This window comes from Trichechus manatus, unplaced genomic scaffold (assembly GCF_000243295.1).
Source record: "Trichechus manatus latirostris isolate Lorelei unplaced genomic scaffold, TriManLat1.0 scaffold00080, whole genome shotgun sequence".
NCBI classification, from domain to species: domain Eukaryota; kingdom Metazoa; phylum Chordata; class Mammalia; order Sirenia; family Trichechidae; genus Trichechus; species Trichechus manatus.
Window position 1 is genome coordinate 8,061,587 of NW_004444016.1, and position 15,344 is coordinate 8,076,930.

Here is a 15,344-nt window from a genome sequence, read left to right on the forward strand (position 1 = left end):
ATCACTTTTAAGCACCAAGGAACCAAAAAAAGTGACACCTTCCATATTTACGAAGAATTCTATTATTCACTAGACTATGAATAAAACAATTTATATAAATGGAGTAGTTTTGAATTAAGAAAAACTTTGTTTCTTTTTCTTACTAATAAGAGAACTCTTGACTGTCTCCTAAAGTCCTACAATGCAGTGCTTGTGAAAGGTAAAATTAAAGTCATTAAAACTGAATTTTAAGCTATGTAAGGACAGGAATGATGTATAAACCATTGCCATAGAGTAGATTCGGTAATAAATACTAGAATCTCTATTTTATTCTCCGTAACCAAAAAGGAGCTCCTAACATACCAAATTTCAACGATCATTTATGATCGACTTTGAAGCAGGTGATATTAATAAAGCTACAACATAATACAAATATTTTTGCTTCGTTACTAATATCATAAAATATTTTGACTAAATAGGCCCTTACAAATAATTCATGAAAATATCCAAAAGTCGAAACAATTTAGAGTGAACTAGGAAATGGCCATACGAAAAAGGAGAACCTCAGGATCTTTCTTGTACTTACATAATCAGTCACATGGTGTCGCTCTACACCCAAAAGGTGAAAAAAGAAAATTTTGTCTCCGCGCCTAAAGATTCCAACCATTCACAGAACAGGATCGACTCCATATTGACCGAAGTGGTGGGTAGAATTTACTTAATATATACCCAAAGAAAAGGACAAATACTCAGATATTCCATACGAGCGCTCCTTTAAATGTGGCATGCCACATCAAAAGTCCTCCTTATCTGCAATGGTGTTTTCCTGGCAAGAAGGCTGCGGAGCGGGGCGCCTGCTGCTCTCGCTTCTGCTCCTCGCAGCCTGGGAGGCGGGGAGCGGCCAGGTCCGCTACTCGGTCCCGGAGGAGGCCAAACACGGCACCTTCGTGGGCCGCATCGCGCAGGACCTGGGCCTGGAGCTGGAGGAGCTGGTACCACGCCTGTTCCGGGTGTCGTCAAAAGGCCGCGCGGACCTTCTGGAGGTGAATCTGCAGAACGGCATTTTGTTCGTGAATTCTCGCATCGACCGCGAGGAGCTGTGCGGACGGAGCGCGGTGTGCAGCATCCACCTGGAGGTGATCGTGGAAAAGCCGCTGCAGGTTTTCCATGTGGAGGTGGAGGTGAAGGACATTAACGACAACCCGCCGGTGTTCAGAGAAAAAGAACAGAAGGTACTTATTTCTGAATCTGCACCTCTGGACTCTCATTTTCCTCTAGAGGGCGCTTCAGATTTGGATATCGGCATAAACTCTCTTCTGACCTATAGGTTAGGTCTAAATGAACATTTGGAACTTAAAATAATAACAAAAACCGATAAAAGTATATTTCCTGAACTAGTTCTTCGGAAGTCATTGGATAGAGAGAAAACGCCAGAACTTAATTTATTACTCATGGCGACGGATGGAGGCAAACCGGAGCTAACAGGATCTGTTCAGATTTTAATAACCATTCTGGATGTGAATGACAACGCCCCGGAGTTTGATAAGCCTATCTATAAAGTAGCGTTGTTTGAAAATGTCCCAAACGCAACAAAAGTCGTTCAACTGAACGCCTCTGATCTAGATGACGGACTAAACAGAGAGATTTTCTATGGAATCAGAATGATTTTGCCAGTGAGTGAGAAATGTATGTTTTCGATAAATCCAGACACAGGTGACATCAGAATTTATGGGAAACTAGATTTTGAAGAGAATAATGAGTATGAAATTCAGGTTAACGCCATTGATAAAGGAATTCCTTCCATGGCAGGTCATAGCACAGTCCTGGTGGAAGTTCTGGATTTGAATGACAATGTTCCTCAGGTAATAGTCACTTCACTGTCGCTCCCAGTTGGAGAGGATGCTCTGCTGGGCACCGTTGTCGCCCTGATCAGCGTGTCGGATCGAGACTCTGGGGCAAACGGGCAGGTGACCTGCTCACTAACACCCAATGTACCTTTCAAGCTGGTGTCCTCCTTCAAGAATTACTACTCTCTGGTGCTAGATGGCGTCCTGGATCACGAGACTGAATCAGAGTATATGTTGGTGGTGACAGCGCGGGACTGGGGCTCGCCTTCTCTGTCGGCCACAGCCAAAGTGTCTGTGGAGGTAGCCGACGTGAACGACAACGCGCCCACGTTCGCGCAGCACGAATACGCGGTGTTCGTGAAGGAGAACAACCCGCCGGGCTGCCACATCTTCACGGTGTCGGCTCGCGACGCGGACGCTCAGGAGAACGCCCTGGTGTCCTACTCACTGGTGGAGCGGCGGGTGGGCGAGCGCGCGCTGTCGAGCTACGTGTCGGTGCACGCCGAGAGCGGCAAGGTGTACGCGCTGCAGCCACTGGACCACGAAGAGCTGGAGCTGCTGCAGTTCCAGGTGAGCGCGCGCGACGCGGGCTTCCCTCCTCTGGGCAGCAACGTGACACTTCAGGTGTTTGTGCTGGATGAGAACGACAACGCGCCGGCGCTGCTGCCGCCTAGGGTAGGCGGCGCAGCCGGCCAGGTGAGCGAGCTGGTGCCGCGGTCAGTGGGCGCGGGCCACGTGGTGGCGAAGGTGCGCGCAGTAGACGCTGACTCGGGTTACAACGCGTGGCTGTCGTACGAATTGCAGCCGGCGGCAGGAAACGCGCGCAGCCTGTTCCGCGTGGGTCTGTACACGGGAGAGGTGAGTACTACACGTGCCCTGGACGAGGCGGACGCGCCACGCCAGAGCCTGCTGGTGCTGGTGAGGGACCACGGGGATCCTGCGCTGACAGCCACAGCCACCGTGTTGGTGTCGCTGGTGGAGAGCGGCCAGGCGCTGAAGACGTCGTTGCGGGCGTCGGCTGACGCCGCAGGCCTAGAGGCGGCGCTGGTGGATGTCAACGTGTACCTGATCATCGCCATCTGTGCGGTGTCCAGCCTGCTGGTGCTCACGCTGCTGCTGTACACGGCGCTGCGGTGCTCGGCGCTTCCCACAGAGTGCGCGTGCGGGCAGGGGAAGCCCGCGCTAGAGTGCTCCAGCGCGGTGGGGAGCTGGCCTTACTCGCAGCAGAGGCGGCAGAGGGTGTGCTCTGGAGAGGGGCCGCCCAAGACCGACCTCATGGCCTTCAGCCCCAGCTTTCCGCCATTACGAGATTGTTTAAATCCTTCCAGTGAAGTAAGTCATTGATATAATTTAAATATATTTGTTTTTTAAAAACTTGCTTTTTGTTATAACTATTCCTTTTTGTCTATTTTCCTCATAACATTATTTTTTAAAGCATTAAATGTCTCTTCTTCCATATAGTCATTCTTTGACGTTTTCGTGCGTTTGCCCAACACTGCTCTTAATGAATGAAATATTTAGGTAGAATGGAGACTCATCACGCTTTTTAATTTTCCTGTCCTATCATTTATCCTACTACGTATGTGTGATTAGCCCTGAAAATATATTAGTATGTTACAGTAAAATCTTCCCAAGTGTTTGATACCTCTTAAATAAAAAAGAATATAATTACAGTGTTACAGAAAAACTGCAAGAATAGTACATAAAGTTCCCAGATGTCGTTAGTTGAATTTCTCTTCTTTCTTTTTATGTATCTACCCTCAAACACACACAGCTTTTTTCTGAAATAAAAATGAACCATTTAAGATTATGTGGTAGACACAGGCATCTCTTATTTTGAGGAGGCCTAAATGAATGGATATTCCTAAAGCACTAGAATCGTGCTGGCATATAATGAGTGTTAAACTAGTGTTGTTACTTCCCTCATTGTTATCTACACACATTTCCCTTTCTTCTTATGTGTATTTAATCATAATAAGTATTTTTTTCTTTAAACTATGTTTTAACTTAAACTTATAAGCGAAGTACTTAGTCCATGAAGAGAATGGATTGATCATTTATTCCAGAAGTTTATACTTGTGTAGGACATATCTCATTTTTGCCTTAGGTACATTAAACGAATTTTATGGTTTATCAATCAACTAGAAAACATGGTCTATGCTGCATGCAGAATAATAAAAGTTGTTGTCTTTTTAGGCATAATTATCAAGTTAGACCTATTTTCTAAGTAATTCCCAGGTAGTGATATTGTTTGATAATTTTGCATTCTATCCTCTTTCTGCTTACAATTTAGCACATAAGAATCCTTATATGAAAATTAATGTACTGGGCTTTCCCAAATACTTTGTTCACTAACAAACCTATTTCCTTACTCTGATAATAAAAAAAAAGAAACTATTATTGAACTGTTACAGAGCAGAAAATTGAATGAAGCATTTCTAGATGAATTTATTAGCATAAGAAAAAGGAAAACTCGCCCTTCTATTTATTGTTCACCAGATACTGAGTGAGACACCATTACATATAATATCTCCACCAATTTTCATAACAACCTTCCAAATTAGATAGTATTATTCCAGTATTTTTCAGATGAGGAAACTAAATATTAAGCAATTTTTTTAGAGTATATGTTGGAATAAAGGAGAATTACAAAGCTCCCCATTTAAATGCCTAAAAACTGTTGATATATTGGTGTAGTGATAGAAATGGTACAATTAAGTTCTTCTGAGAATCTTTTAATGATATTTTTCTCTTCCTATGAAGAGGTAGTTTTTAGTAGCTAATTATGTTTGTTAGAGAGAGTGTACTTTAATGCAATCAGTAAGAGAAAGCTACTCTTTTGATTTGATGTGTGTTGTTTGGGTGTTTTATCTTATTTTACTGTCCTATAATTTATTCTACTATCTAAGAATGATTGGCCTTGAAAATGTTAGTACATTAAAGTAAAAACTAGTGACGTGTTTGTTTGGGTGCCTCTTAAATATTTTAAAATTCAGACATAACTTCAGGCTTACAGAAAAGTTGCACAATGTTACAAATAGCTCCCATGTGTCTGTAGCCAGATTCCCTAACTGTTCCTCATATGCTAAACTATTAAAATATCCTCCTTGATCATAATTTCATTTCAGTACAATCTCCTTATGGATATTATAACAATAAGAAAAATTGTATTACACATCATTGATTCTCAGATGAATATTTTTCTCTTATTGTTCACACTGACTGCCTTCTTTCTTTTAAATGAGATTGGCTACTATACTGTTCTTATTTACTTAAAGTATAACAAAACATTTTTCAATTTTAAAATATTTTAACATTACCTAAATTGGAGTGCATCTTATAATTTATACTTATAATAATTTAATTGGCTGTTTTCATTTTTGATGGCACATAAGTAATGGTGCATCTTATAATTAATGGCAGTTTGGATTAAATGAAACATAAGAATACTCATGGAGACCCTATTTTTTCCAGGCCCCATGCTAAGATCTTTAATTGAATTTTCTCATTTAATGATCATATCAGTCCTACTGTGCAGGTACAATAATTGTGATCCCCGTTTTACAGATGAGAAGCCTGATGCTTAAGCCACATAGATAGTGAGAAGTGGTTCAAACTCAGTTTTGGAGGATTTCAAACTCATTATGCTCTACTACCGCTCTGTGCCAATTACCAGGTGAATCTTCTCAAGTGCATTTTACGTGTTGTAACTTTCTTCAACAAAAATACCCAGAATCTTCGTCTTGACCAGAGAGTAAAGCCTTAAGTCCCTCACCCTGGTATTAAGATATTAAACTTTCTAGCTTTTTGCCTACTATTCTTTCATATCTTTAGTTCAGGACATGGAATATATGTTCAATCAATAATAAATATATAATATTGGTATGGTAAATGGTATTGAAATGTATTGCCCATCTTAGAAGTGGAAGTAGTCTTCAGAGATTAGGCAACTTTTCATTAAAAGGTGCCTTGATGGCTAGATTACATTTCAACAGGAAGGTATTACAGATGGGAAGAGAAGTATGAACAAATCAGCAGAATTTGCTCAGATGAATATGTACTTGAAAATTGGAGCAAGTGAGATTCTGGAGGCAGGAATTGATGCTAGCAAAGACTTTTTAAAAAATAATAATTTAGATGTCAAGTAATGAAGACTTAAGTTTTTATGACCGTAGAAACAGATGGAAAGAAACAGGTACCAGAGGTGTGGGCAAAGTGGGTCAGTCAGATAATGATTGATTCAATACAAATGATAAGAGAAAGACAAAAGTAGAAGATGACACTAAATTTTTTAGTTTGATCAGCTGGGAGGATGAGCTTGCCGTTAACCAAGACGCAGAACAGAGTTTGAGATACGACTTGTGTGTGTGTTTGTTATGCAGCTAGGGAATGGAGAGGAGGAAGTGGGAAATTAAGAAAATGCTGCTCTTGAGGTTCTAGGAGGATAGCATTGTGATTGAAAATATGGGTTTGGAACTCGGGAGATTATAGATATAGATTTGGGAGTAATTCTCTTAGAGAAAAATACAAAACCATGGACGTATAAAAGCACCAAGAGAGAGATTGAAAATGAAAAATAATGTGTCCAAGTAAATAATTTGGGCGGGTAGACATGTTGGTTCCTGGGACTGCTGTTCCTGAACGGCAGAAATTTATTCTCTCGTCGTTCTGAAGGCCAGAATTCCAAAATCAAGGCGTCAGTGGAACCGCACTTCTTCTGGAGGCTCTGGGGGAGAACTGAGTCTTTGTCTCCTCCAGTTTCTGGAGGCTGTTCCTTGGTGTTCCTTGGCTTGTGGCTGCACCACTCCAGTCTCTGCCTCCATGGTCACATTGCATCCTCCTCTTCTCTTTTCCTCTGTGGGACTGTCTTGTAAGGATACATGTGATTGCATTTAGGACTCACAGGATAATCTAGGATAAATTCCTCCTGTCAAGATCCTTAACTTAATTACATCTTTTCCTATATAAATTAATATTCATGGGTTTTTCAGGTTAGAACATGGACACATATTTTTTGAGGCTGCCATTCAACACTACAGCAGGCTTAAAATCATATGAGGCAGCTGAAATGGAGCCCAAAATGCAATGTATCAGGTAAACAGTAGAAGTTAGAGGAAGGGAAGGAGATAAACAGAACAGGTTTCCACCCCTAGGAGAAGCAAGTTTAATTATATATATAAGTTATATAATATATTATGTATATAAATTCTATATTTAAATATATCTTTGGATATATTTTAAATATATACTCTAAATATGTATGTAAAATATCGTAAAACGAAAGTGGAATATTCTCCCTCTTAAAATTCTGCATGAAAGTTTTACACATGCATAAATAAATTTGGGGAAAATGGAACTCATTAACCAATTGTCAACTAACATCCAATGCTGAGCAGAATACACTACTGTTTTCGAAGAGGAAAAATTTACTCTTTAATTAGATATTTGCAATGAAAACATCAGAAAGTGCAAGAAAACAAACTCCATCAATGCAAAGTATCGCTATCACTTACTCACTCATGCGCTTGGTGTCGCTCTTCACTGAGAATGTTTCCGCGAGAAACGAGCCACCCTCTTGCTCCAGAGAATTTGGCACATAGCGGAAAGATCTTTGCGAATCTTCTCGCCGGAGAAGGTAGTTAAATTGGATTTTGAGAATCAATTTGTAGTAAGGCAGTCTATGTATACTACTTCAGATATCTCGGAAGACTTTTGAGTGTACCATGCTGTCTTCCTGGCGAGCAGGCCTGGAAGTCCCACGTCTGCTGCTCCCGCTTCTGCTCCTCGCAGCCTGGGAGGCAGGGAGCGGTCAGATCCACTACTCGGTCCCGGAGGAGGCCAAACACGGCACTTTCGTGGGCCGCATTGCGCAGGACCTGGGGCTGGAGCTGGAGGAGCTGATGCCGCGCCTGTTCCGGGTGGTGTCCAAAGGCCCCGGGGACCCTCTGGAGGTAAATCTGCAGAACGGCATTTTGTTTGTGAATTCTCGGATCGACCGCGAGGAGCTGTGCGGGCAGAGCGCGGTGTGCAGCATCCACCTGGAGGTGATCATGGTCAGGCCGCTGCAGGTTTTCCATGTGGAGGTGGAGGTGAAGGACATTAACGACAACTCACCGGTGTTCCCTGAAAGTAAGAAAAGAATAAGCATTGCAGAATCTAGACCTCCGGAAACTCGCTTTCCACTAGATGGCGCATCCGATGCAGATATTGGAGTAAACTCGGCCTTGACCTACCGACTCAATCCTAATGATTTTTTTGCTTTGGACACACAAAACGATCGTGAGCAAACGTCTTTATTATCCCTTGTGCTGAGAAAATCGTTGGACAGAGAGGAAATTCAGGAACATAGTTTATTATTAACAGCCAGTGATGGAGGTAAACCCGAGCTGACCGGCACAGTTCAGCTGCTGATCACAGTGCTGGATGTGAATGATAACGCTCCGGAATTTGACCAATCCATTTACAAAGTGAGAGTGCCAGAGAACGCATTTAATGGAACATTAATAATCAAGCTAAATGCCACAGATCCTGATGATGGCACAAATGGAGACATAGTCTACTCATTCAGAAGGCCTGTATCGCCTGCAGTAGCATATGCCTTTATCATAAATCCCAATAATGGAGAAATTAGGACAAAAGGTCATCTGGATTTCGAAGAAAAGAAATTGTATGAAATACCCGTCGAGGCCATTGATAAGGGAAATATTCCAATGGCCGGTCATTGTACCGTTTGGGTGGAAGTATTAGATGTAAATGATAATGCCCCAGGGGTTACCATCACTTCTCTGTCACTCCCAGTCAGAGAGGACGCTCAGCCTAGCACTGTCATCGCCCTGATCAGTGTGTCCGACCGGGACTCAGGCGCCAACGGGCAAGTGATCTGCTCTCTGACGCCTCACACCCCCTTCAAACTGGTGTCCACCTTCAAAAACTACTATTCGCTGGTGCTGGACAATGCTTTGGATCGCGAAAGCTTGTCGACCTATGCGCTGGTGGTGACAGCACGGGACAGGGGATCACCTTCTCTGTCGGCTACAGCCAGTGTGTCCGTGGAGGTTGCCGACGTGAACGACAATGCACCCACGTTCGCCCAGCTCGAGTACACAGTGTTCGTGAAGGAAAACAATCCGCCGGGCTACCACATTTTCACGGTGTCAGCGCGCGACGCGGACGCTCAGGAGAACGCGCTGGTGTCCTACTCGCTGGTGGAGCGGCGGGTGGGCGAACGCGCGCTGTCGAGCTACGTGTCGGTGCACGCCGAGAGCGGCAAGGTGTACGCGCTGCATCCGCTGGACCACGAGGAGCTGGAGCTGCTGCAGTTCCAGGTGAGCGCGCGCGACGCGGGCTTCCCACCTCTGGTCAGCAACGTGACGCTGCAGGTGTTCGTGCTGGATGAGAACGACAACGCGCCGGCGCTGCTGCGGCCTGGAGCGGGCGGAGCGGTGAGCGAGCTGGTGTCGCGGTCAGTGGGCGCGGGTCACTTGGTGGCGAAGGTGCGCGCGGTGGACGCTGACTCGGGTTACAACGCGTGGCTGTCGTACGAATTGCAGCCGGCGGCGGGAAACGCGCGCAGCCTGTTCCGCGTGGGTCTGTACACGGGAGAGGTGAGCACGACGCGCGCCCTGGACGAGGCAGACGCGCCACAGCAGCGCCTGCTGGTGCTGGTGAAGGACCACGGGGAGCCGCCGCTGGCTGCCACGGCCACTGTGCTGGTGTCGCTGGTGGAGAGTGACCAGGCGCTGAAGACTTCGTTGCGGGCGTCTGCTGGCGCCGCGAGCCGGGAGTCGGCGTTGGTGGATGTCAACGTGTACCTGATCATCGCCATCTGCACAGTGTCCAGCCTGCTGGTGCTCACGCTGCTGCTGTACACGGCGCTGCGGTGCTCGGCGCCTCCCACAGAGGGCGCGTGCGGGCCGGGGAAGCCCACGCTGGTGTGCTCCAGCGCGGTGGGGAGCTGGTCTTACTCGCAGCAGAGGCGGCAGAGGGTGTGCTCTGGGGAGGGGCCGCCCAAGACCGACCTCATGGCCTTCAGCCCCTCACTCGCTCCTTGTCTGGGTTCTGCAGAGGGAACTGGCCAGAGAGAAGAGGATTCAGAACATTTGAAAGAGGTGAGCTCGAACTTAAAACTGTAGTATCATTTCGGCATTCCTTATAGCTGTCAGTTCTAGGCATTAGGGTTAGTAATGAACACCAAAGACAAAGTTCTTGCCCTGTGTAGCTTACATTCTAAGTAGCGGCATTCAGATAATTAATATATAAGTAAATATACAATGTGTCAGTTGATGATAGGTGCTATTAAAAAAAGAAGCTGGATAAGTAAATAGAGAGTGAAAGGAGCAGCACGCAATTTTAGAAAGTGTAGCAAGGGAAGATCTCACCCATAGGGTGATATTGTTGTAGTTGAGTGCCGTCGATTCCAACACAGAGCGACTCCATGTGACAGAGTAGAACTGCCCCATAGTTTTCTTGCCTGTAATCTTTAAGGAAACATCGCCAGGTCTTTCTTCTGAAGGGCAGCCGGGTGGTTTCCAAACACCAACGAGCAGCGGAGCGCTTAGGCGTAGTGCCACCAGGGCTCCTTATAGGGTGATATTGACAATTTTAAATTCTCCGAATTGCTAAATACCTTCAAATGCTAAATCTGATGGTTACTTTTCAGTTCTCATCTTACTTAACGGCAGCATTTTACATTATTAAATAATCCCTTTTCCCCAATTCACTTTTTTTACTTGGCTTCCAGGCAGGGCAGCTACATAATTTGCAGGGCCCAGTGAAAAATGAAAATACAGGACCCCTTGTTTAAAAAGCAGAAAAAAATGTTATTAAAGATACTAATATATAAAGCTTTTTCCTTTCTTATGTGGTCTATCTCTACTTGTCACAGTTTCTTTTTTTGTTGCTGTTTTAATATTGCCCTAAGTAAAGAAAAATTAAAACTTACTAGCATGAATTCTACCACTTACCTTTATATAGTGCAATGCCAATTTTAAATGCAAAGAAAAGACCATTTAACTCATATGCAGAATCACTGAAATTACAAATTCATATTTTTTAGCATACATGCACATGCTTTTTGTTTTTTCCAGAACAGTGGAAACAGTGCACAAAATTATCACACCGGTTTGTTTTTCACTTCTTGATATGTGCATATTATACTAACACTCTCTACCTTGGGCTTATTGATGAGTCTTAAAGAAGGACTAAGAGGAAGGAAGGGTCTGTGGGTTGTCCTATCATTCCCTTTCTTTCTATGTCATCTTTTTCAGTGTAGGTGGTTGGAAAATACAGAGAAATAATAAGAAAGGATATTATAACGTTCCTTGATCGTCTGTGTTTCTTAGAATGCCAGTGCCTTCTTTCTGCATTTGAAGCAAGTACTGGTTCAAATGGAAAGCATGGCTTCTCAGGCATGTCAGAACCTTGCTTACTCAGTCATAGATGTAACACGCTTGTGTTGTACTTTAGCTGAGTCTTGCTAAACTCCCATGCGTTGTGGATCCACTTGAATTTTGTGTTCATGGTGCATCATGAGTGCAATATGTGAATGAGATGGCAAGGAATGGTGGTGGATATACTTATCTTCTCTGCTCATGTACATGCTCTGTTGTCCCTCAGACTTCACTTAAACACACAAGTGCAAAGATAAAAATGTTAAAAAATACAAGATAGCAACAGCAGAGCTTTAAACCAAACATTGGGCCCTTCTGACCTCAGGTCGCACACCCATGACGCTGGCCCTGCTTCCAGGAACATAATTCTGTTGCTTTTCCTCTTGATTCACTGAGCATTTTAGTCTCCTTTGCTAGTTTGTCATCTTCTATTCTACATCTTAATTTGGAGCAGCCAAGCCTCTATCCTTTGTCATTTTCCTTCTCTATGTGTATTAACTCTATTTAGGGGTCTGTTGTAGCTTGGGCAAGAGATGATGGTGACGTGGAATATGTAGTAGGAGTAAAGTGATGAGAGGTAGTCGAAATCTGGGTAAATTTAGAAAGCTGAGATAACTGGATTCAGTGACAGATTGAACATGAGGTGAGAGAAAGTGAGGAGACAAGAATGACTCCAAGGTCAACATACAGACGATTTTGGTATATAGATAATAATGATTGAGAGTAGGAATTCTGGAGCCTACCATTTTGGACTGAAGTATGGCTCCATCACTTCCTAGTTGTATGACCTTAGGAAATTATTTATTCTTTATATGCCTTGTTTTCCACATCTATAAAAAAATAAGACTTATACTGGTGCTTCCTTTATTTTAAGGATAAAATGTATTATTAATTGTAAAACACAGGGGTCTGGCACATAGTCAATGCTAAACAAATGCTATTAGCCTGAGAAACTGGAAGAATGGAGTCACCTTTTAATAATATGTGAAGGACTGCAGGGGAAGCAAGGTTTCATTTTGGACCAGCTAAGTTAGAGTTGTCTTTTAAACCTCCAAGCGGAAATAACTAGTAAGCACTTGGGCATATGAGTCTGGAATTCAGGGAAGAGAAAATGAACTAGGGAATTGTCATTCAATAGGTAGTTTTTAAAACTATGGGATTCTATCACAAAGGAATGTTATACTCTATATATTGAAAAATCAAGTTTTTGACTGTAATATTTGCTTTATCTACATCCTTACATAATTTAATTTACTAGAGCATTCCAATTGTAAGAGGGGTGTAATGAAATCCTATTATATATGTTTTAAAGGTTCTCTTTACTAGGTTTTTTTTTTTAATTCAGTTCTTCTTTTCCTTGTTACATCCATAGATTAAAACATTTTTTTATTGTGGTGAAATGAATGTAGCAAACCATTAGCCATTTCAACCATTTTTATGTATAAAATTCAGTGACATTAATTACGTTCACCATGTTTTGCAACCATCACCACTGTTTCCAAATCCTTATTAGTTTTCTTATTGTACTTTAGATGAAGGTTTACAGAGCAAATAGTTTCTCATTAAACAGTTAGTACACATATTGTTTTATGACAATGGTTAACAACCCCACGACATGTTACTACTCCCCCTTCTCAACCTTGGGTTCCCTATTACCAGCTTTCCTGTCCCCTCCGGCCTTCTAGTCCTTGTCCCAGGACTGTTGTGCCCCATTAGTCTTGTTTTGTTTTATGGGCCTGTCTAATCTTTGGATGAATGGTGAACCTTGGAAGTGACTTCATTACTGAGCTAAAACGGTATCTGGGGGCCATATTCTCAGGGTTTCTCTAGTCTCTGTCAGGCAAGTAAGTCTAGTCTTTTTTTTTTGTGAGTTGGAATTTTGTTCTACATTTTTCTCCAACTCTGTCCAGGACCCTCTGTTGTGATCCCTGTCAGAGCAGTCAGTGGTGGTAGCCGGGCACCATCTAGACTGGTGGAGGCCGTGGTAGTTGTGGTCCGTTAGTCCTTTTGACTAACCTTTCCCTTGTATCTTGTTTTCTTCATTCTCCCTTGCTACAGAAGGGGTGAGACCAGTGGAATATCTTAGATGGCTGCTCACAGACTTTTAAGACCCCAGACGCTGGTCACCAAGGTAGAATGTAGAACGTTGTCTTTATAAACTGTGTCATGCCAGTTGAGCTAGATGTTCCCTGAGACCACAGTCCCCACAGCCCTCCGCCCAGCAATTCAGTCCCTCAGGGAGTTTGGATGTGTCTATGGAGCTTCCATGACCTTTCCTTGTACAAGTTGTGCTGGCTTCCCCAGTATTGTGTACTGCCTTACCCTTCACCAAAGATACCACTTATCTATTGTCTATTTAGTATTCCCCGTCCCTTCCCGCCCATCTCTCGTAACCAACAAAGATTGTTTCTTTTTGCGTGTAAACTTTTTCATGAGTTTTTACAGTAGTGGGTCTCGTACAATATTTGTCCCTTTGTGATTGACTTATTTCACTCAGCATAGTGTCCTCCAGTTTCATCCATGTTATGAGATGCTCCACAGATTCATCATTGTTCTTTATCATTGCATAATACTTCATTGTGAGTATGTACCATAGTTTATCCATTTATCTGTTGATGGGCATCTAGGTTGTTTCCATCTTTTTGCTATTGTGAACAATGCTGCAACAAACAAGGGTGTGCATATGTCTATTTGAGTGGTGGCTCTTATTCCTCCAACCTTTGACTTTTAATAAATTCACGTCTTTGTTTCTAAGGTGTGTCTCTTGCAGACAGCATATTGATGGATCCTGTTTTCTTATCCATTCTGTCACTCTCCATCTCTTTATGAGTGCATTGAGTCAATTTACATTCAGTGTAATTATTGACAGATGTGAGTTTGTTGCTGTTATTTTGTAGTGCTTTTTTTGGGGTGCTGACGTTTTCTTTGTTCTTCTTACTCTCTTGTGCTGAATTACTTTTGTTTGTGGATTTTTTTCATTTCTTTTGTCTTTGCTGAGACTTCATGTTTTTCCTCTTTGTTTTTTATGAGCATGTTTGTTAACTTTCTTTGTGGTTACCATGAATTTTACCCTTATCTAAGTTTGAAGCAGTCTATTATTACTTGGTATTGCCTTGCCTTCCTCTCCATTAGAAGGTTCTATACCTACACTGTTTATTCCCTCTTTTATTGCTCCAACGTTGTTGTTATTTTCAGATTAACTGCTCTGATTCCCTGTTGTATTTCTTTTGGTTTTGCGTAGTCCTTGAGAGTTCATTTCCTAGATTGGTATCTGGCTGGTACGATCCTGCGTCCTCGATTCAGCCTGTGAGCTGAAGTTGTTTGTTCTCAGATTGAAGAACTCCCTTTAATAACTCTTGTAAGTTTGGTTTTTACATATTCCCTTAACTTCTGTTTATCTGGAAAGGTCCTAATGTCACCATCATATTTGAACAAGAGTTTTGCAGGATATATTATTCTTGGCTGGCAATTTTTTTCTTTCAAGGTTTTATGTATGTCATCCCATTGCCTTCTTGCCTGCATGGTTTCTGCTGAATAATCTGAGCTTAGTCTTATTGTTTCTGCTGTGTATGTGACTTCCTCTTTTTCACAAGCTACTCTCAGGATTCTTTGTTTGTCTTTGGTTTTGGCAAGTGTGTTTATGATATGCCTTAGTATTTTTCTTTTGGGGTCTATCCTATATGGGGTTCGTTGATCTTCTTGGATGGTCAGCTTTTCATCTTTCATGATATTGGGGAAGTTCTTCAATGATCCTCTCTGTGTTTTCTGTTTTCTCCCCCTGTTATGGAACTCTGATCACTCACAAATTTTTGCTTCTGATTGTATCCCACATAACTCTCAAGGTCTCTTCAGTTTTCTTTGTTCTTTTTTCTGAGTTTTCCTCGAACAGAGTTATATCCAAGTATTTGTCTTCAATTCCACTGATCCTGTCTTCCACAATTTCAAATCTGCTCCTCAGCCCTTCTATGACACTTTCCATTTCTGAAATCTTGTTTATCTTTTGGATTTCTAATTGTTGTTTTTGTATAATTTATAGTTGTGAATTTATTTTGGCATTTTGTTCCTGCATTATTTTCCTGAATTCTTCCATTTTTTTGTCTGTATTTTCCATGAAGTTGTCTGCCTTTTA

The 15,344-nt window shown here is 42.5% G+C and overlaps 1 protein-coding gene across 5 annotated transcripts in view; it reads left to right on the top strand.

Moving 5' to 3' along the window:
- Positions 1–15,344, top strand: part of LOC101350070 (protocadherin alpha-C2) — a 195,284-nt gene that overhangs the window by 18,672 nt on the left and 161,268 nt on the right. Inside the window, exon 1 of one of the 5 annotated variants that reach the window (XM_004381095.3) lies at positions 487–3,158. The exons of 2 other annotated variants lie outside the window; for them this stretch is intronic. In XM_004381095.3, coding sequence (XP_004381152.1) covers positions 765–3,158 — 2,394 coding nt within the window. In that variant the 5' untranslated portion in view covers positions 487–764. Of the gene's footprint in view, positions 1–486; positions 3,159–7,205; positions 9,935–15,344 lie in introns of those variants that run through there. 2 more of the 5 variants (XM_012556891.2, XM_004381098.2) reach the window with 2 other exon arrangements.